This window comes from Molothrus ater, chromosome 7 (genome assembly GCF_012460135.2).
Source record: "Molothrus ater isolate BHLD 08-10-18 breed brown headed cowbird chromosome 7, BPBGC_Mater_1.1, whole genome shotgun sequence".
NCBI classification, from domain to species: Eukaryota; Metazoa; Chordata; class Aves; order Passeriformes; family Icteridae; genus Molothrus; species Molothrus ater.
In genome coordinates this window covers 18,267,782-18,288,968 of record NC_050484.2, presented here as the reverse complement: position 1 = coordinate 18,288,968, position 21,187 = coordinate 18,267,782, and the positions used below count along the sequence as shown (strand labels likewise).

Genomic DNA, 21,187 nt, shown 5'->3' with positions numbered 1-21,187 from the left:
TTAACGGGGATGAAGATATTTGGCATCCCTGTTTAGACAATTTAGGGTTTTCTTCCTAGGAGACCATCAGTCCTCCTTGTCTAAGCAACTAACAACTTGCAAAAAGATCAATGGGCTGGGCTATCAGTTGTGACATGTTTACCCTTCAGCCTAAAACAAAACAACAAAAGAGACTTTGAGTATCACTGTATTAATGACACTCAAAACTACATGTTATAGATTACATGCATCCCACACCCTTAAAGAGATTTATTTTATTCATTCACCTTTTTCTTGTTCTCTCCTCCTTGTGGCAAAGTGATCTAAAATTACATTAAAATAGCAAAGTGGCATAATGGAATCTTTAAATACAAGCTCAACAGCTTTCAGGATTATGTTCTACATTTGAAAACAGTGCTTGCAGCTCACTTTTCTTCTTAAAAGAATTTAAAGTACTGAAGGACAGGACTAGTCCTGTCCTTTGCTATATCCCCACCCAGTCAATAAAAAACACTGTGTTTTTTCTTTCTAATATAGAATCTCTAAGAAAGCAACTTCTTTTTGTAAACAACAAAAATATCTCAGCTGCCAGATAGATTGCAATTCTAGTGTGATTACATTACTCCATAACACTATTAATAAAATGTACTTAAGACTACTCTTTTTGCTCCTCCCTCTAGCCTATCTAACCTATTGTAAAAATAATATTTGTATTATTTGTATCCAGACAACTATCCAATATTAACTATTTGGTATCGGAACTGTTTTGGCATTTTGGTAATGGTTTTCTACATGAAACATATTCAGTTTACAATCTAGAGCACTTTAAATGTAACACATTATATTTGAAATTGGCCTGTTCCTTATGAGCATGTAGACGAAAAGCAGAGACAGCGTAATAAATCAGTCAGGAGGACAAAAATAACTGAGCAATCTGATATGTATACATATCACATGCAGTTAGTGTGAACTCATAGTTACACACAAATCAGAAAAAAAATTTTTGTCTTCATTATTTATGCACCAAAAAATTTCCCTCCAAAGAGGAAATACAGTCGTAAGACACAGTGGTTGAAAAGGATGACTCAGAAATTAACACAGTCTGTAGTAATAGCGAGAACAGATACTCTGTTTCTCTAAATCTCTGAAACAATTATGCTTCAGACTAACCTTTTTACATACCATGAATTTCAACAGGAATGAGGTATATACTTATACTTATTGACTATTCATATTCAAGGGAGTAAAATAATGCCTGGTCACAGTTATGAAAGATTATTGCATATAAAGCAGAAGTCAGAAATGGCCTTTATCTCCCCCCAGATTTTTCTTACACATATGAATTTACAAAGAAAAGAAAGTCAGAGAAAGGTTTTCAGTTCAATACATTTATTGAACTTTTTAATTCTTTTCAGTGGCTAACACAACATTTACGCATACTTAAATGAAAATACATGTACTTAAATTTCCTTCAGTTTCTGAAGTTCAATTCCGTACTGCATTTCTGGAGTAAAATTATTTACAAGGGTGCCTTTTGGTGCTTTCTTCAGGATTATGCAGAGATTAAAATGGCTTCTGGAACTTGCTTTGTATCCAAACTCGCTGCATTTTCACTTTTTTCTTTCTGTTAACTTGTAATCGCCGATCAACTAAATTCTGTACTTCAGTTAATCCAGCCAAGGTGAACATGTTCCATACCTCATCTATTTTTTCATATGAAAAATTATTGCAATTAAAAAAAAAAGTCATTTGTAGAACATAGTAATTACCAACCTGTAGTTCAACCAAAGATGGAATTAAATATATTTTGCAATTTGAAAGCTAAAGGACACTTGCTTGTAATAAGGATTTGTTAGAAATTCATTTTCACAGCTCTTGATTTATATTGCAGTAACAAATGTCATGTTGAGGCCCAAACCACATTAGTTATTACTCACAGCATCCATAGATACCCTTTCTTCACAAGGTTCCAGGTGCTATAGTTGAGTAAACAAATGCATGCCATTTTGGTCACTGTTCACATATTATCAAGATAAAGCTACTTCCCTGACAAATGCCTATCCAGACTTTTATGCCATATATAGGTACAGACTCTACTTCCAAGCATGTTTACCTCAATTTTAACAGAGAAATCACGTGCTTGGTTAAATAATAAAATTTGAGCATACAATTACACACAGGATACTTAAAGAGAAATTTCCAGTGACATCTGTAATCAACATTGCAGGATCCCAAATGCAACATGTGTGCACACAAAGGAAACTATTTTCTTACAACAGGTAGCTTTGGTCTTTTTAAAAGCAGAGAATTTTTTAAAAAGCCAATAAAACCTTCTTTAAATTTATGTTTTAAGGTGAGCTTTCTTATTCCAAATCACCTTGAGAAACACACAACCCATTCTATGAAACTATAACATTCCGTACCTTTGGTAAAGAAATATACTCTGGTTCCATCTCCTCTTACATAAAAATTTTCTGACAAGCAATGACCTAAGAAATTAGAGCAGTAATGAAAAAGGACATGTCACTTTTTTTTTCCCCAGAAAGAGCTAAAATGAACAGTAAAATACAAAACCATTCAGGAATTACCTTCTTTAAAACGAAGTTGAGCTGTATCATATCTTCCGTAGTCCCGAAATAACAACATTCCTCCAGGCTTCAGTAGCTTAGCCAACCTATTTACAACCCCTTGCATCCTTAGAGAATAGATGAGATGCTGGTGAAGTTTGCGAATATAAGCAACCAAGTTTGCTGCCACAGACCAAAAAGGCAGCACCAACTATGAGTAAGAGACTGTTCAGGACAGTAGCTGTGCACAGAATTACAGCCTTGCCTACAGAAACAGAAGTTTTGAACACTCAGAAAGAAGTGTATGCGCACAAAAAGTGAAAGTGCTTTGAGAAATTTCATCCAGCAAATCTAAAAAACATTAATTACAAAGCTTGAAGAAAGTTTAATACTTCCAATTCTGCAACCAAATTTTAGAGGTGCCTTCTAGCATAATTGAAGTGTGTTAAAAATTGACTACAAGAGTAGCAATTATCAAAAACTAAACACAACAACCTAGAGAGAAATTACTAACTAACAATTTTCTGAATATAAATGTGTCCCTCTCACATGTATTTTCCATCTTTTCAAAGTACATAACTTCTGCACCATGATTCCCTTGATTTTCTTTTTCATTTCCCCCTTTCAAAGTTTCCAGAAAAAAAAAGTATACTGAGCAAGATGAATCTGGATCACATTTTCCTTTATGTGGTCATTTTAATTCTATAGGATGGAAGTAATGACTAAGGCATCTTTGGAAAGTGGGTCTCAAAACACAGATAATTACATTAAAATCTTTGTGTGTGTATACACACACATGTACAGAAAAACATCCATGTCAGCCCTGGGGAAAAAAAACCCAACCCAAACCAAAAATGACAACCCACCCGCCTCCAAAAAAAAACCCAACAAAAAGAAAAACCCAAAACAAAAAGAAAACAAACAAAACAGAAAATCAACCACAAAAACCTCAAATGTACTCTTAAGAGACTAATAAGAAAAGATCCACAGATATTCTGACAGAACATCTGATTACTGCTTCTACAGGCACAGTGACTGAATGAATCACTGTTGTCCAATTTCTTTCTGGCAGCATGGCTGGAATTACAGAGATCTGAAGTCTCCTGATTGAACTGTTTTTGAAACCTGGACCCTGGCTTTATGTGACTTGTGCTCACATCTGAATAAACAGAAAGAAGAAATATTCTATAGAGGGAAGGTTTTCCTGTATAAAGCTAATCACTGGTAGCAGGGAAACAGTTCTCAGACCTAGGTAAATACTGTTCTGTACACCAAGCCCATTTTGATGACATTCTTGAAGTAATAAATGTATTATTACACCAACAGCATGTATTTCCCTTCATATAACCTAGTTAGAGTCAAGTTTAACTTACATGCCCTCTTTTAATTTTTTTGCATTAAAAAAGGTCATGTTCACAATCAGCCAATCTTAAGTCATAAAATTTGGTTCATTAGACATCAAAAGGCAGTAGCAAAGGCTAACAGTACTCAACACCAGACATGAAAATGAGATCAAATGTTTGTAATCCAAATGAGTTACAAAATTATAGATCCATTTTAGTTTAAAAGGGCTGCATGTAAGCATTTGAATGTGGCTAAATCAGCAATCTAAGTCTACATCAACACATTGTAAGGTGTTAAATCACGAAAGTTTGGTTTTGATCACTAAAAATAACTACCTTCTAGAAGACTGTCAGCCTGGTTTTTTAATGAATTGCCTTTTTTTGAATCTGTCCCTTCCAGTAGAGATGTACTTAGTTACAATATATCCCTTGTATTTTGATGGAGACTGGAGACTCACTAATTATAATTAGCCTGACCAGCTTTTCTCTTGAAGCCTGAAAATTGTAAACAGCATTTAAAATACCTTATATATGCTGTAGCTTATTAAATAACATTAAATATTCATCATCTTCTTTTGCTATTATTGAAAACCTTCAGTTAAAAAAAGAGATTTAACCCATTTGCTTTGCCCTTTAGTCTTCATTTACCTGTCAGGATGAATAGTAGAGAGCACAAAGACAAGGAGAATGACATCCAGGATCTCATCTGGAAAAGGATAGGGTAAAGCATCATCACACACATCATGAACAAAGGCAGAACACCAGGCTGAATTGTAGGACGAATGTGACTGTCAGGAAAAAGATGAAAAGAGGCACAGAGAGAACAGTAGTAGTTAATACGTTTACTATGACTCAAGAAACATTTTTTCTTCAATTATTCTGCATTGTAAAACATCTCATATAAAAGCCTATTCTGTCCGGTATCTTACTCAAGCTGAGAAGCAAGCTCACTGATGGTATTCATTCCTCTCTGCATACAGTATGACTTTGTTCTTTGGAATATTGAAAACTTCAGTTAAAAGTTGTCAAAGCCATCACATTCTTTTTCATGAAGATGGCTTCCTGGCAGCCTCCTGAATTACAGGCTTGTAAGGTACTCTAAAGAGAGTGCATGAATTACCTTTACCAGCTCCACTGCTCCTGAAGCAAAATCACAACAGTACAGAAAGGTTCCAGGTGTATTGCTAGGAAAACAAAACCAACATCAGTTAGAAAATTATTAATGTATAAGATGAAAGTCTACATCAGTGTTCATGAAACTTCAGAGGGTCCTCTGGGGTTCTCCACAGGCTTGATCAAGCATGCTTTATTGATGTCTAGCACATGGAAAGCCACATAGGTTGTAATGAACCAATAGGGCAGACAAATTCATAAGAATACCAACAGACAGCTAGTACAAAAAGAATTATAGCCTTGTCTGTGAGGAAGCAAAAAGGAAAAGAAAAAAGGTCACAGAGGGCTGTCAGAACTGATGACAATGTCCTGGTGCTGTAATGCATAAATGCACATTAATAGGTCACTTTTTTTTACAGGAGCACTGCATTATTAGCCCATGCATGCAGTTTAGTTAGCAATATGATTTGGGCAGGGATGGAGAGTTGCAAAAGTCATCCAGTTCTGTGGAAGTTTGCAATTCCATGTATCACCTTGCTGTTCTTTTGATTTGATTAAGCATTATTGGTTATTGTACTCCATTATCTCCTTTGTTTCCCAGCTAGGATGAATAAGAATTTCCTGTAGCACTGTTTTCCCTTTTCCTCCCATCCAAGACAGCCAGCTGCAAATTTCCTTGTACCATTCATCAGATACTATTAATTCTAGGGAGAAGTTTTTACACCACTGAAGGATAAACTGAGAAAGCTACTCAAAATCAACTAAGAGATGACCTCATGATCAACTCATGATCAAGTTAATTAATTAAAAATATGTTTAAGATATAGATGACTTCTTTAGAAGGGAATCAATAAAGTCTGCCAGTGCCTCTCAGTATATACAGCTCACAGTATATGATCTCACAGTATATACAGCTAAACTAGTGACTTCTGAAGGCTCAATAGGAGAATGCTTCTGGAACAAAATATGCTTGTTTAGTTTGCTGAGCAAAACCTTTATCAGCTCTGTGACCACCATGAGAATTGATGAATTTACATATTTATTATGAATGAGGACAAGCAGCCAGGCTTTGGACCCAGTCAGTCCCTTTGGAAAGGTTAAGCTGATTACCTAATGGACTTGTTAGAATTTTGGGGGTTTCTTTTATTTTTTTGGAGCAGAATAGGAACTATGTAAAAAGTCCACTTAAGACAAAGACATGGCTTGATCTGGATGGTGTTTTCAAGACACACTGTATTAAAAAGCACTAATTTAAATTTTAAAGGAGGCAGGGGGAAGAGGTTTAAGAGTTACATTACTAACTTTAGTGAAATTTTCTTTTGTAACCAGGGTACACTTGCTTGACACTGGCTTGTTTTTATATGCATATAATTATATGCATATAGATATACTATTTTATATGCATATAATTGCCAGTATGGCAATTTTTAGATTAATAAATTCAGAGTAAAACCAACTGTTCTCTAATGCCAAGCCTGCTTAGAGATTAAGAGATCTTTCCATTAGGTCATATACATGACAAACAACCAAGTTGTTCAATCTATCAACCAATGTGATTGACTGAAGGATTTACACATGAATAGAGATCTCCAGGAAAAATACCTAAGGAGTAGTTTCTTAATTATCAGAAATGCCAATCTATGACTAATGCCTCCTGTGAGGAAAACACAAAAGTTTGTCTCATCTTTTTCAACACAGCCACATGATATCTTTTTCTATATAGGGTTCCTTTCAAAGTTTTCATATGAAACCAGGCTCTCCTTTCACTACCTGCTGTCTAAAGCAAAGCATTTGCTGTGGGATGAAGATGCATTGCTAACAGAGGTTTTATGTATGACCCTGGTGCACCACTTAATTCCTCCTGTTGCATTTCCATATCTGCAAAATGGAGAATTTTTGTATAATGGTGATACTAGCAATCAGAATTCATTGATAGAATAACGAATTTGTTGTTCTCAAGCTCTTAAAGGCACGAATAAAAAGAAATCTACTTCAACCCTTGAAATATACATATTCTTTCCAATAAAACCTTCCTGCCTACAAGGATGGGAGGACAAGCTGTCATAACAGATTTTTCTAAAACTGGAAGCTAAGTGGATTAAGATGTTTCAATGAATTAAGTAATGTGATACAGGACTTGTGCTTTGACACTAAAACCACAAGTAATGTGACAAATATACCAGCCAATTCAGAAAAAATAGAACTTCTTTCCAGTAGATCACATGCCATTATCTATGGTCTCTATAATTTTGGCCTTTTGAAGAGATACCTGGTAGCTTTACAGGGATCTATAAAACAAGAGAATATTTCATCTGCTTGAGATTAACTACAAGAACTCAGCCGGAATGCATTCAAAGACAAACTTTGTCAGCAAATATGATCCCCCAAGACCAGGGTGAAGCAATATGAGGAGAATTCTATACTGATGCCACCAATATTATTTGTAGTTTGACACACTAAGAATCTTAGCACTGTAGAATGGTTCACTCAATGCTTCCTGCAGCACTGATCCAGCACCAATATTTGGTGAAAATTAAGATATGAATACAACATTCATATTTGGAAATCCAACACAATTTACCATAGAACTTTCAGAATAGGAAAGACACTGTTTCCAGCTCCACAGCCAACCTAAAATCAGAAGAGAAAGATAAATTTAAAATAAATGAGCAAACAAAACCTATTTTTGTTATTTTTGTCTTAAATTAGTTGGCCAGTAGGACCCATTAGACTTGAAGGTACGTTGGACAGAAAAAGTATAATCAGCTAATACCACAGTTCTCAAATCATGTACATGATCACGTTTGTCCCCAATGTCTTTCTGACGTTAAAAGAGAATCAGTCTCTCAAACTGCATAAGAAAATGCAATACTCTTGTCCAATTTCACCATTTGGCAAGAATGCAGCAAGTACTTGCACTTTGAGACAAAGCACTTAAACTCACACCTGTCCTAAGGAAATAAGAATCCTGACTTTCAATGAAAATGGAATCTAACAATCTAGCCCTATTCTAATTGGGGAAAAACTGTAATGGGAAAACCAAGTCCAGATTTAGGTTTCTCTGAAAGTTTCTGCCATAAACCAATGTATTATGTAAAATTCCAAAGGCTTGCTTTCCTGATACTTAGTAAGGGTCTTTATGAGGTTTTTGAGTAATTATATGGAGCTCTGTAGATGGGCAGAACATTTGCAGTGCATTACCTCTAATATTCGGTAAGTGGCATCACAACCAGGGAAGGATTTGACTTTGCCAAGTTCTTCTCCACACTTTTTACCTTGAGGATTGGCAGTAAGAGCTTTTACTTGATTTTTATTATAAAGATATCCTTGTACAGCAGTAGAACCAGATCCATAATTTTTCTCCCAGTATTTTTCTCCTTCTTCAAACATTCCATTTTTGAGTGAAAAACTGTTGTCATTATTTATTTTTGTGTGTTTTAAAGATATTTTTTCTGTTTTGAACTCTTGTCTCCTTTTTTCTGGAAGAATTTCTGGAAACTCCAGAAACAGCCAATTGCGATCCTTGAAAAAGTTATTTTTATGTGTCTTGTAAAATTCATTCCAATATTTACTGGCTTCTCTCTCATATTTATCTGAAATTAAAACAGAACAAAACCTTGGTGAATATGAACTTAGCTAGAAAACACTCTAAAGCAACATATAATTTGGACCTCAAATATACAGTTTAAAAATCCATAGTTCCACACATTGTACATTTAAATTAAAACACATGGATTTTGTGTCTCACCTTAATTTGTGCGTAAAATAACTCCTATGAAGGTTTAATTAGATTTTATGACACTTAGGAAGGGGTTGACAAGCTTACAGCTTATTTTTAAAAGTGTAGTGACATCATAGAACAGCACCACCAAAATACAGAATCTAAAGATTCTTAGACAAGCTTTCATGTCTCAAATTATAAAAACAATGCATCTTTTCAATTATTTAAGAAATAGTAAATTGAAATTCTTTCATGCTTTATGAAATCTGTAATCAATTGCAAATTTGTTGGTACCTCATCACCTATTAAAAACAAACATTCCAGTTCTGTGAACTGGACTGATAAATGCTACTGCATAGCAAATAGACAATAATTCACACTTAAGCATTCAACAATACAGAAGGAATATACTTGCTTTCTTATTTTCAAAACACTTCAGAGTCTTACAACAGACTTTTGTTTTCACTTTTGATTCACAAAACATTTTAACTGAGTGTCAGAATGTCAGAAAGTAGGACTGGAAGGGATTTCACACAGTCAGGGAATTCATATCCCTTCTCCACAAACATCTGTCAAACTTATTCTTAAAATACCACCTTTCACATACAACTTTCTTCAGTAATATATTACAGTCCTTAATTTTCTACACAGTAAGAAACCTTTTCCACTGTCTACCTAAGAACTTCCATCTTGCAAATAGGTCAAGCAATTCTTGTCCCAGATAGGGATCAAGCAGACAAAGCCAAGATTACTCTCTTTTCTCTTTGCAACACCTATTTACATATTTGAAGTATTTTATTATGTCTTCATAAACAATCTCTTTTCTAGATTGTCTAAAACTAACTCTCTTCTTTTTGATTTTCAGACTTCTCTCCAATTGATTTACTACTTTTGGGTGTTTTATTCTGGCAAAGGCATTATGATTGCAGAGAAAAAGGAGTATTTTATGAGGCTTCCAGGTTGTAATCCTGTTTATAACTCCCAGCTTGCCATTTTGCAACAGCATGACACTGCTGATTCAGCTAGTGATTCACCACAACTCTCAGATCTTCTTCTGCAAAATGACTACCAAGCCAATTGTTCCAAAACCTAGTTTGTTTTTTTTCTCAAGGAATTATTCTGAAGTAAAGAAATCTGCACTCATTTTTAGCAAATTTATATATTTCAGATTATTTTTTTCAATGTTTGTCCAGATCTTTCTGAATCTTAATCCTGTCCTTCACCATACTTAAAACACATTTTCACTTAACATCATCTTCCAGTCTCTAATTTCCCGAGGTCACTAATGAAAATACCAAACAGAACTGGACACAGAATAAAACACTCCTCTGCCCAGCACAGCCTTCCATTCTGAAAGGCTCTCTCTAGGCATTCATTCACCTAAAAGCAGTTTCATTAGCTCTCACTTGCCTAACTTGCTTATGAAAATGTCAAGTAAAGCAAATCAGAAGCCTGACTAAGGATAAACTTCAGGACATCTGCTGCTTTTCCCTTATCCCCAGGGCTTGTAACCTTCTCCAAGAAGAAAATTAGCTTGATTTTATGTGATTTATCCTTGAAAAAATATTTGTTGGCCAGTATTCATCTCCTTTGTTCTTTTGAACCCAACGTCTGCAAGCTCTGGATGTACTCTTCCAGTATTTTTCCAGGAACTAAAACCAATTCTGACTCTTTCTTTCCCACCTCCTTTTTAAAAAAGCAAATATTCTCTTTTCTGCTTTTCCACTCATCCATGTACTCTATGGATGTACTTTGTAACCTGCCCTTTCTCACTTCAAGAACAAAATCTTTCCTCCTTCTCACTAGCACTAATTGTGCTAGCCACTGGACTGGAGCTAGCTAACCCTTTCAAAGGAAGGCTGATAAAAAGATAAGAATTACAGCTTTTCAATGTCTCTTCTGTTGATGCTTTTCCCTTCCTTATCCCTCCTAAGTACCAAACAAAATTTTTTTTCTTGTTTTTCCCCCTTATTTCCAAAGCTTTTGCAGAACTATCTTGCTACCCCTGACATCTCTTGCTGCAAAAGTGTACCTCATATAATGTGCTGCCTTTCCTATTTTGTTCTCACTCACACCAACACATTAATTCTTTTAATATAAATGTACAGAGTAAATGTACAGTGCAGTTCTACTACTCTCTTTAAATCTTAACATATTATTTCCTAAATTGTTACAGCTTTTCAGAGATAAACAAGGCTGAGAATTATCATTAGAGGCACAGACAGGCAGTGGGAAGTGGTAAGGAGGTGGCAGAATGCCTTGTCCTAGAAATCTGCATAATGTTTTAAAATTAACATTTAATACATCCAATTGTATTATTAAAGGGCAGGACCCAGCCCTGTAATTGTACAAGCCTGTTTTATATTAAGAGTTCAGAGTTGACTGAGGTCATTTATATATCAGATTTCAATAGTTTAAGCTGCACATTTATAGATTGCTCAGCCTCAGTATAAAAAGCACAGCTCTTCTAGTCAAAAGACTCTTTAATTATTATCACCCCTTGGTATAGTCACAATTTTCTTACAAGTCTGCTCAGAACCCTTGAACTTAAATTCACATCAAGTTTTCCAGATTTCAGAACTGAAGGAAAGAAATAGCTAAAGTCAGCCTTTCAAACTGTATTAGTATGGAATGACATGGGTTTAAGTGAAGGAACACTTTACTTTGCATTGTTGCACTGGCCATTCCTGCATCTCTGTGTAATAACATGCATGCAGTATTATCAAATTTTTATTTCATTTTGTGCATTTAATTAGCCTACCCACAAAATATTCCAAAGTATGTAAAAATTGCATAACTTAAAAACATATAAATTCCCAAGAAAAAAAAACCCCAACCAAACAAAAAGACCCACCGACCCACCAACCAACCCACCACAACCAAAACCCCTCACCAAAAAAAAAACCAACCCAAAAAACCAAAAAGCCTTTACTTTGTCAATCAATTTTTCTCCATAACACGATCTTCAAGTGCTAGCAAGCATGCCTGAGAAGAAACTGCACATGCTAATATGGAAATCAAATTCCTAAATGTAGTATCATGAGTTCATTCAGTTCCACTGCTCTTGCTTTAAAAAGGCTCATCAGAGCTCTTCTACTTCAGTAATATAATAGCACTGGTGAAATCTGGTGAAATCTTTTTTCCCCTCACTGTAGTTTTCAAGGCCCCAAAATAACCTGCTCATTAGCCTTGGTCTAGTTCATTGTTTACACAAATAGGCCAAAATGTACTTCCATTTGCAGAAGGAAGCTGAAGCTTTCTGAAGGAACACTATCAGCAATGCTCACCTATTCAAACTCTAAACAGAGGGGCATTCATAAGAAATGTCCTTGGATTCTTGTGTTTCGTGGCAATAGCCAAATACCTGATTATTCCATTTCTCACCAGCACAACCTAACTTCTAATTGTAGATGAAGAATGCAAGGTTCCATGAGCACACAGCCACACAGCTTACTTTTCAATTACAAGCTCTTTTTCAGCTTTTTGTACAAATGAGGTTAAGATATTAGATGTAATTTTTGAAAAACAATCATTGTAGTCCTGTATGTAGATAAAGAATGTGAGAGGTAACAGAGAAAGGCAGGCTGGCAATCTCAGAGTATTCAAGGTGATGAAGGGCACACAATGCAAGGCACATTCTCAGGTAATTCAAATAAACTCCAACATGATCATAACAACACTATCTGGCAGATTCATGACATGCTAAGTAAACTGAGGCACAGGTATCCAAGTGACCACTTTCAGAATATCCCTCTAACAGAAGAATAAATGAAGAATCCAGTCTTCTATGCTACCATCAAGTTGATATTCCAGCTCTAGCACTCATAACTACCCTAGAGTTTAGTCTTTGTTTAGTTTGCCAGTTTGAAACTAGAGCTATCACTCTTCAGAAACCCAGAATACATTAAATTTCCTTCTGAAGACAGGCACAAAACTCCCCAATCCCTTAGAGAGCAGACCATGGAGGATGTATTGGAACACCTTCTACACAAAGTGAACACATGGATTCCTGAAGCACTCCCAGCTCAGCCTGGCCAAGGCAGCAAGCTGGGACCAGCTGGGACCACTGCAACTTGCATGGCATTTAACAGAAATACGGTGCAATGAACAAACACAAGTTCTCTAAATAGTTCCCAAATCACTGAAAAGCATTTGAATATTGTACATGGGAATCTTCATCCCCAGCACTCTAGCTGATTGCAAATTCATTCCCTTTGATTTTGTAAAAGCCTTGTGTAGTAGAAGTTGTAGTCTGGAGGACTGCAAAACGGGTCAGAACAACTGCACCATACTGATGCACGTGTTTTGCACAGAGTCTACTGCCACCCTAATTGTAAAATTGTTCAAATAAGAGACTGTACTGTTAGGAAAAACACACTGTGAGCTCTTTTGAGGCAGCAAAGGGAAAAAAAACCAAAAAACAAATTTAAAAATTTAGATAAAAGAATGTAGAAATAAAAAGAATGTTCCTGAATTCTACAAATCTTCAATTATTTTAATAAAGAGCATTAAAAAAATTTTATACCATTTGAAATTTGTTACCTTGGTCTTCTGATTGAACTTTCACAAGAGAATTCTCTGTTGCTTTTTTCTTGGCATTCTCCTCTTCTTCTTGTGACCATTGCATGTGGTCCCTGAAGAAGGCAATTGAAGCAACAGCTTTTCAATAGGGTTTTCCATAATATTTTTTCCCAGGAAAAACAGTCATGAATTAGCTACACTGTCTCAAATACCTTTTTTTAATTTTTGAGTGCAAGCAAATGACCACAAGGAGACTGACAGTTAAAACCTAAGTTTCAGTGTATAATAGATAAAAATTAATTACTAATTAGGTAAAAGTCAAGTGATTAAGAAACATGTTCCAACTGCCAAGAGACTGAAGTAGCATATATTTCTTTTATTAATAACAGGATTATATGTATCTTACAAATTGAGTGTGTTTACAGGAGTGTATTTTGAGTATCCCATTAGAACTGTATTTAGCTGAATCCAATAAGAGACCTACCAACAAACACCCTAATTCAAGAAACACCTCACATTAATAGTGTTTATGATGAGGAACTAAGGACTAGCAAAGAAATCAGCTGTTCTGAAACAGGGAGCATAATCCACCTATTCAAGTGGAATTGATGAACAGGATTTTACTTTTCTGAGGAACAGAGATAGGTAATATTAAAAAAAGAAAACAGAATGAGACAAGTCAAGCAGTGCTGCAATGGTTCCAAAGTCTATGCCATCTATACTTGTGTACAGTGGTTACTTAAATGTTATGTTAATCCATGGTCACAGAACCAAGCCCAGATCTGACCCTGATGACTAAACTGCCTTCACTGCAGATTCTGGTTTGGATCAGACCACAATGGGGAGTACCCAAAAATGCGCTGCAGGACGTTTTCAAAAGCCAATCAGCTGTCCCTCCAAATTGTCCAGTCTGAACAGATTAAATTAGATAATATAATTAAGTAATCTATTAGATCCTAATCCTACTGAAATGAGCTAACTGAAAGCCCATGACTAAAATTCCATTGGTTACTATGGGAAAAGGAAGAAGGTGCCAACTTGAAAAGAGTTGATTGTCTCTAAAAGCTAATGAGCATCTTCCTTTTCCGTAGTTGGTGACATATAGGGAATTTGATTCTTAGACCTTCACTGTTCCTCTTCTGTTAATTGTGGGGGACTAATTGGTATGTATTTGTCTGCTTGCCTCAGACTTGATTTCCGCCTCTCTACCGAAATATTTCTCATTATTGTCCCCAGCAGGTTGCCTCTCCCTTTCCTGTATTTGTTCATATACCAAATGTTCCTGTGCAGTGTCATGGCTCTGACAGACACGCTGCAGTAGAGTAAAACTGAGTGACCCAAGCATTACCAGGCAGACATCCTCTTGGAAAGACTTGCTTCCCTCACTGCTATCACCAGTGTTGACCTTGCCTATTCCAGCAAGCTGAAACCAAGGACTATTCAGATGGCAATAATACACAGTCAGCCCTTCTGACAGATGACTTGCTGCTCTGTAATCTTTAGCTGATCAATTTTAATCCATCACTGTGTGTCTGTCAGAGCCCTCAGGGGCTCTACACACAATACTAAAGGTGCCTGAAGCCCTCCATCTTCATTAACTGCCTTTTTTTTTCTTTTTTTTTCCCTCCTTGGAAATTCATAAAGCCCCTTTTGGTGCTTTTGTTGAAATTTCTATATGGTAGATCCCAAATAGTACTGCTGCAGCACTTCTTGATCAAAATCTACAAAAGAGGGGTCACTGCACAGCTCTTACAGCAATTATTTACATAGTACGGATGCTTCACTGAGGCAGCTCCTTCAGCAATACAAGCTGGTAGGAACACAGGTCACATAAGAATTCTAAGCACAGAAGTGTTTAAATACAGAAGTGTTTTAAGCTGAACACTGAGGCAGCAAAACAAGCTATCCATTTTAACCACACCAGGAACTGTTAACATGAGTAGGCCTGATATGAGATCAAACAATGCTGCTTTCAGTTAGCCTATGCAACTTAGTCTTTTTCTGCTACCTTGTTTGCTAACTTAGGGTTTAATTATCTCTGTGATAATGTAAAAACTGGTTCAATTACTGACCTGAATAGAAGCAGGCATTTTTTGCTCCAATGTTTAGCATCATTCATTACTTCTCTCTCAAAATGACAGAAAAGCACCACAATAGACATCTAGAGCATTAGCTCCCAAATTTAATTTACTTAGTATTTCTAGCAGCAATGGTAGCAGCTCTTGTCTCTCTGCCAATTCACACAAAAAGAATGCCACTTTATGAACTAACAAAGATGATGAGTGGAAAACAAAAGGACATCATACATCAATGTTAGAGAAGACAAATATCTTATGCTTACTCTGTATAATCTATTTAGCACTACCACCACATCCTAATTCTCCTTATCTCCCTAGTGAGAACCTTGCCAATGCAATGAGCTTCAGAAACAATGACCTAACCCCCAGCACCAATACACCTCTGCTTCTATTCGATTTCACCTGTTTTCCCATCTGAGCTACACAGATTCATCTGCAGATCCACTTTCTGAACAACCCTGCTTCTTCACTTCCATCTTCACAATCCATTCCAACCACCTGCATCAAAGTTTGGTAATTCTATGTTAGACTGTCACCAAACAGTAGCAGGTAAAACTGAAGCTACACATGACCAATTTTTTGGAAGAAAATTATAAAACAAACAAACAGACAGAGTTTCATCAAAAAACAATGTTACAGAAAAAGGGTGGTCCTTTTCTTAAAATCTTTTCCTCCCTTGATTATATAGCCTACACTTCAATCAGCATTTACACTGATTTTACACTTTATGTAAAGGATTCATCAACCTAGCAGGAAGCACTAAGCCTGGAAGATGCTTAAGAACTACATTGCATGTAGATTTATGAAACACAGAGACAAACTTTACACTCTTAATGCAATAATCAGACAGCTTCCAGCTTCCTTGACTAAGGAAATATAGCCAACTCCAAATTTAGCCTGAAACATTAGGGAGCTAATCCAGTATGCAAGGGTACCATAGAAACTTGTACCTAGAAACTTTCTGCCATTTTAAATAACATGGACTATCTTATCTCTAGATCCTCTGTCTCCTAATTGATTACTGATCCCTAATAATATGTGCATTTCACTCCTTGACTAACTATCAGATGGGCAGCTTTTAACACAAGTCACTGAAAGATTACTTGTGACAATCTCAGATTTCCTCTAGTGCTACCTTCATGTGCCTATTCTGGCAGCACCTTGTTTTATACACCCACCCCATTATACCAGAGTAAACAGTATACAAAATGAAAATATGAAAATGATCCTTGAAGAAACATCTCACCACATGTTATGCTCAAAGACCTTAGAAGGATCAGTTAAAATCCGTGACCCGAGTGGAACCGTTGGTCGTCTGTTACTTTGGTGCCTGTGTTGCATCTTGGTTTTCCTCAGACATAAAGCAGAAAGCCTTGTAATGAAGTTTGTTGTGTTGAGAGACCTGAGAACACATTTAATGCAAATTACAGTTTTGCAGTAATGCAACTGTTTATGTCACTTACATGAGAGACTGGCCAAATAGCCAAGAACGAGATTTACTAAAAATCATTTACTAAAATATCAATTCAAATGCTTTTTAGAAAATGGCAACATCCCCTCAGTGTGCTGAAAGCCCAAATAATCCCAAAGTAGGCTACTGGAATGAAACCAGTCAAAAGATAAATTACCTGGTATCATTTCAAAGTCCTGTCAGGGAGGGGAAGGAAAAGAAATACACAGTAAAACAATAACCCAAGACTGATATTGTACCTTTACAAATGCAAGCAAGAAATTACCAGTAAAGAAACCACTTCTTCTAGTGGGCACATACTGTCAGCAAAATTGACATATTTCACCCCACTCATTTTTTTCAAAAGACTTCACTCTGGAACTATGACTATGGTTTTATGCTTTTAAATAGGAAATTGAATATCTTTAAGTGTAAACATAGTGCACATAAAGCTTTCCAACATTTCTGCCATTTATTCTCCTGATCTCTGTTCGCTGCTGTCTTTGAAATGTAATTTTTATACATGTTTGTATACATATACATACATTTTATACATTTCTATCAATAGATATTGTAAAGTGATACAGATTTTTCTACTACATGTATAATTTTATCTTATATTCCAAGTAAAGTAAAATACAGCAATATCTTCATAAAGGGTCAATAATGAAAGAAAACAAGTGTGTGTATATAGTATTAGCATTTTTGGTGGGTTTTTTGCATATTCTTGTTAATGTAAGCTTTCTATGAGACGAGTAAAAAGAAACACCCCCCAAATACTTTTACTCTGATGGGCTTTTGTTCTTTTTTCCTTAAAATTATTTTAAGTCCTATTTTATCCTGCCTTTTTTCTATTGTTTTTTTGCAGGTGTGCTTCCATAAAAACCACACATACATATTTAATGCACTGGAAATCCAAAACATAGTTACAAGAGAACAGGCACAAGACACTACTAGAAAACATTCTGTGCAAATTGGTTGCAAAATAAAGATTTCTATCTTGAGGAAAGTAGCAGTATTTGATCACAAGTTTCGTACTGTGAAAATTATTAATCTGTACACGCAATACAATGACTGGCAAAGGAATCACTTCAACTAAATTAACAATTGCTCATTTATCATGTACTTTTGAATGAGTCATGCTTTAAAAAGGGCATTGTTTATTCATTTTAAGCCTACAGAAAAAAAAGAAAAAAATATTAAAATTTCTTTTTGTCAAAGTTTAAATAAAATGGAGTTTTCCTTATGGTTTACAATGCCAAATAAAACCACTATTAATTTTGGCTGCTGAGACTAACGTTACCAAGACATGGAAGCATTGCCATACAGTGAAAATGTAACATTTAGGCCTATTGAAAAAATCAAAATTTCTTCTAATGTTAATGAGTTTATTGTGGTTTGTTTTTTTTTTTTTTTAAATGAGGCTCAGCAACCAAAACTCTTCCAATTTATACTTCAATTACTACAACTTTTTAATGGTTTTTATTTGAAAATATGCATGCATTTTTCATAACATAATACATAATTATTAACATATATGGGATATAATGAAATAGTAATTATTATACATGAAAATTAAGGCATCATGACAATTTCTGCAAAATATGTAATTTACATAAAGGCAATTAAAAATAAAATTATTGAAAATAAAAATAAAGAGACAGTCCTCCAAAACCCCAAACCACAATCCAAAATTATTATTATAAAATTATAGAAATGCTTGGATAAAGATTCCATTATTACACTGCAAACTGTTTACAGATCCTCTTCCTCCCTCAATCATTTGAAAAAACCTGAGTTAGTATCTTGCATTTCCTGTGCCAGCATTGATATTCACCATAAAATACAATGATTCAGCTGCTAGGCTAGTCACATAATTTTTCGTGGCTTTCTAAATATCTCAATAAGAACATGAAAAGATGCACAGATGGGAACTACAGTCAGATGACTAAGATGGTCTTACATCAGTAAAATCCAAATATGCAAGCCTTTCTATGAAAAAGTGAGCCTTTGAGTGATAGTTGAACAATTTTAGCATATAAGTTCTGAAAATGTAAGGCAAGTTGGGTAAATGAGGAAGTTTCCTATTGTAATCTATGTTAAATGTGAATGAACTCCCTTGAGACATGCATGGACATCCCTGAGAGTTATAAGTCATCCACAGATCATGAAATTAGTTAGCAACATGGCTACTAAAATCTCAAAATGCATAAAATCACTTTTAAGCCTAAATTCCATTTTCTGCAGGGAGTCATTGCTGGATTGTTTAACTGAAGTTTCTTAATGAAACAGGCAAACACTCTTTCTTCTTATCAGGTAAGAGATGATCATACCCTGAAGTTATGACAGCAAGACATGTTGCCTGAAAGAACTAGGAGTTCTTTCCCTGTTCACAGTCACAGTCAGGAATACTTTAGGTTTGATTATTAATCAAAGAACTCAACTTTCATCTTTAAGGAAATTACCATAAATCTGAATTACAATAAAAATTACTAAATTTTGTAGCAGCATAACTATTTTTCAGAAAAAAAAACCTTAAAGAAACAATGCACTTTATAACAATGTTGAAGAGGAACTTCATTTCCCCATGGAGCACTGCCTTTTAAACTTTACAGCTTTGTCATTGTTACTGCAGATCAGGTCCTCAGTTTAACTGAGAAATGTTCAGAAACAAGCAAACACAGCATCTTTAATACAGCTTTTTGCAGGTGAACATGCAGAAGAATGTACACACATCAACTGCTAGCCAGACCTGAAGTTGGCATTAAATTAATTGATGTTACCATTAAAACCCTGAGCAGTCACAGCCATAGAAGAAAAATTAGATCTAGGAGAAAAGCACTGCTCTAAGATTTTTTTAACAGTGAATTACACCCCAAAACATTTGTAAACCACTTAACTGATGAGTAAAATTCTTTAAAAGTATCAATTCTAAGAGAGATGGCAGAGGAAAAAAAAACCAACCAAACAAAAAGAACAGAAACAACCTGCTACTTTTGTCCAAGAACCTAATTTAATGAACATATTGGATGGAAATATTTTGACATTTGGCCGATCTCCAACTACAAATCTAACAACTTCTTCCATCTCCAATTCTCCTAGGTTGACTATACAATGCTTTTATCCCCAGTCGTCTTGTTCTGTTTATGCTGAATAAACTAAGCTACTCCACTACTTGTAGAGTCTATGTTATAAAGACAAAAATAGCCTATATTAGGAACAGTATGCACAGCTTTTGTTACATTCCTAGACAGAAAAGTATTCTGGAAACAATTCACTTCATACATTTACTTCTGCTTGGTACCTAGAAGCTTATCTAGACAACAGACTCACTCATTAACTGAGTGCTTAATCCTATTCTATTTGACCAAGTGACTAATCATGCCCTCTTGGGGCTTCATAATTAGTTTTTCAATTATATACTTCCAAAAAATTATGCACATTTGAAAGAACAGGGTATTTCACAACTTCTCAAACTCAGCAGATCTAAAAATTTCAACTCTTTTTCCTTCTCATGCACCAGGAACGATGCAGACCTCCCTGTGAGCATATAGTAACTTCAGTAAAGCTGCTGCAGAGCAGTGCCTCCCAAAGGAAAAGAAAAACAAAAGAAAAATTATTTCTATTTATTTTGATTCCTATAGAGACAACAAAGTTAAAATTAGTTAAAAAGCAAAGCAGATAAAAATAAACAAACTTGCCCCACCAGACATGACTTTAATCACATATACATGTGCTGAGAAGTGCCTGTTGTTCCACAAGCTTCCACTAGTGAGGTAGGCTGTTAAAAATAGTTGAGCAAAGAGGAAATAGTTTATGCAATGAGAGAGAAGGGAGATAAATCCTGCGGGTTTACTGGAAACATTTACTTGAATAATCAAAGGGCTCCTCGTTACTCTGCACACCCTCTGCTGGCTGCTACTTACACGGAAGGAGGAAAAAGGAAAGAAAAAAGGTATTGAGACTTTACATGTGTATACACCTACTTGCAAGATACATCTAAACCTCCAAATGCAATCACTTAAACTATTTTAAATATATTACCTACAAAATACTGAATATTTAAATGTATTGCCTCACAAAAGATAATTTGTCTCAACACAAACTATGGGTTTTTTTATTAAAGGTGATGAGAATTGGGATAGAGGAGCATGAATTTTACTACTGTCTACAATTTATATTATTATTTTATATATATAATATATATATATACAATATATATACAATTCAAGAACGTCATCCACTTACATTCTTGCAGGACTCTGGATGTCCATGTGTACTTTGGTGAGCTACAATCTGCCTTGAAGTCACTGGCAGCTCTGAAGTCACTGGCAATGTTGCAAATCCATTGTTGTTGCTGTATGCTCCACTTACTGCCCTAATCAGCTCTTTGAAGGAGCAACTGCAACCATTGT

At 35.3% G+C, this 21,187-nt stretch overlaps 1 protein-coding gene across 1 annotated transcript; it reads right to left on the bottom strand.

The window, feature by feature from the left end:
- Nucleotides 1-1,351: 1,351 nt before the first annotated feature.
- METTL8 (methyltransferase 8, methylcytidine) lies at nt 1,352-21,154 on the bottom strand. Its single transcript, XM_036386389.1, has 10 exons — nt 21,021-21,154; nt 16,569-16,724; nt 13,266-13,357; nt 8,204-8,595; nt 7,584-7,633; nt 5,010-5,073; nt 4,538-4,677; nt 2,568-2,674; nt 2,403-2,468; nt 1,352-1,682 (listed from the first exon to the last, which is right to left on the bottom strand). The coding sequence occupies exons 1-10, from the start codon at nt 21,044-21,046 to the stop codon at nt 1,543-1,545; spliced, it is 1,233 nt and encodes a 410-aa protein (XP_036242282.1). The 5' UTR covers nt 21,047-21,154; the 3' UTR covers nt 1,352-1,542.
- Nucleotides 21,155-21,187: the final 33 nt, after the last annotated feature.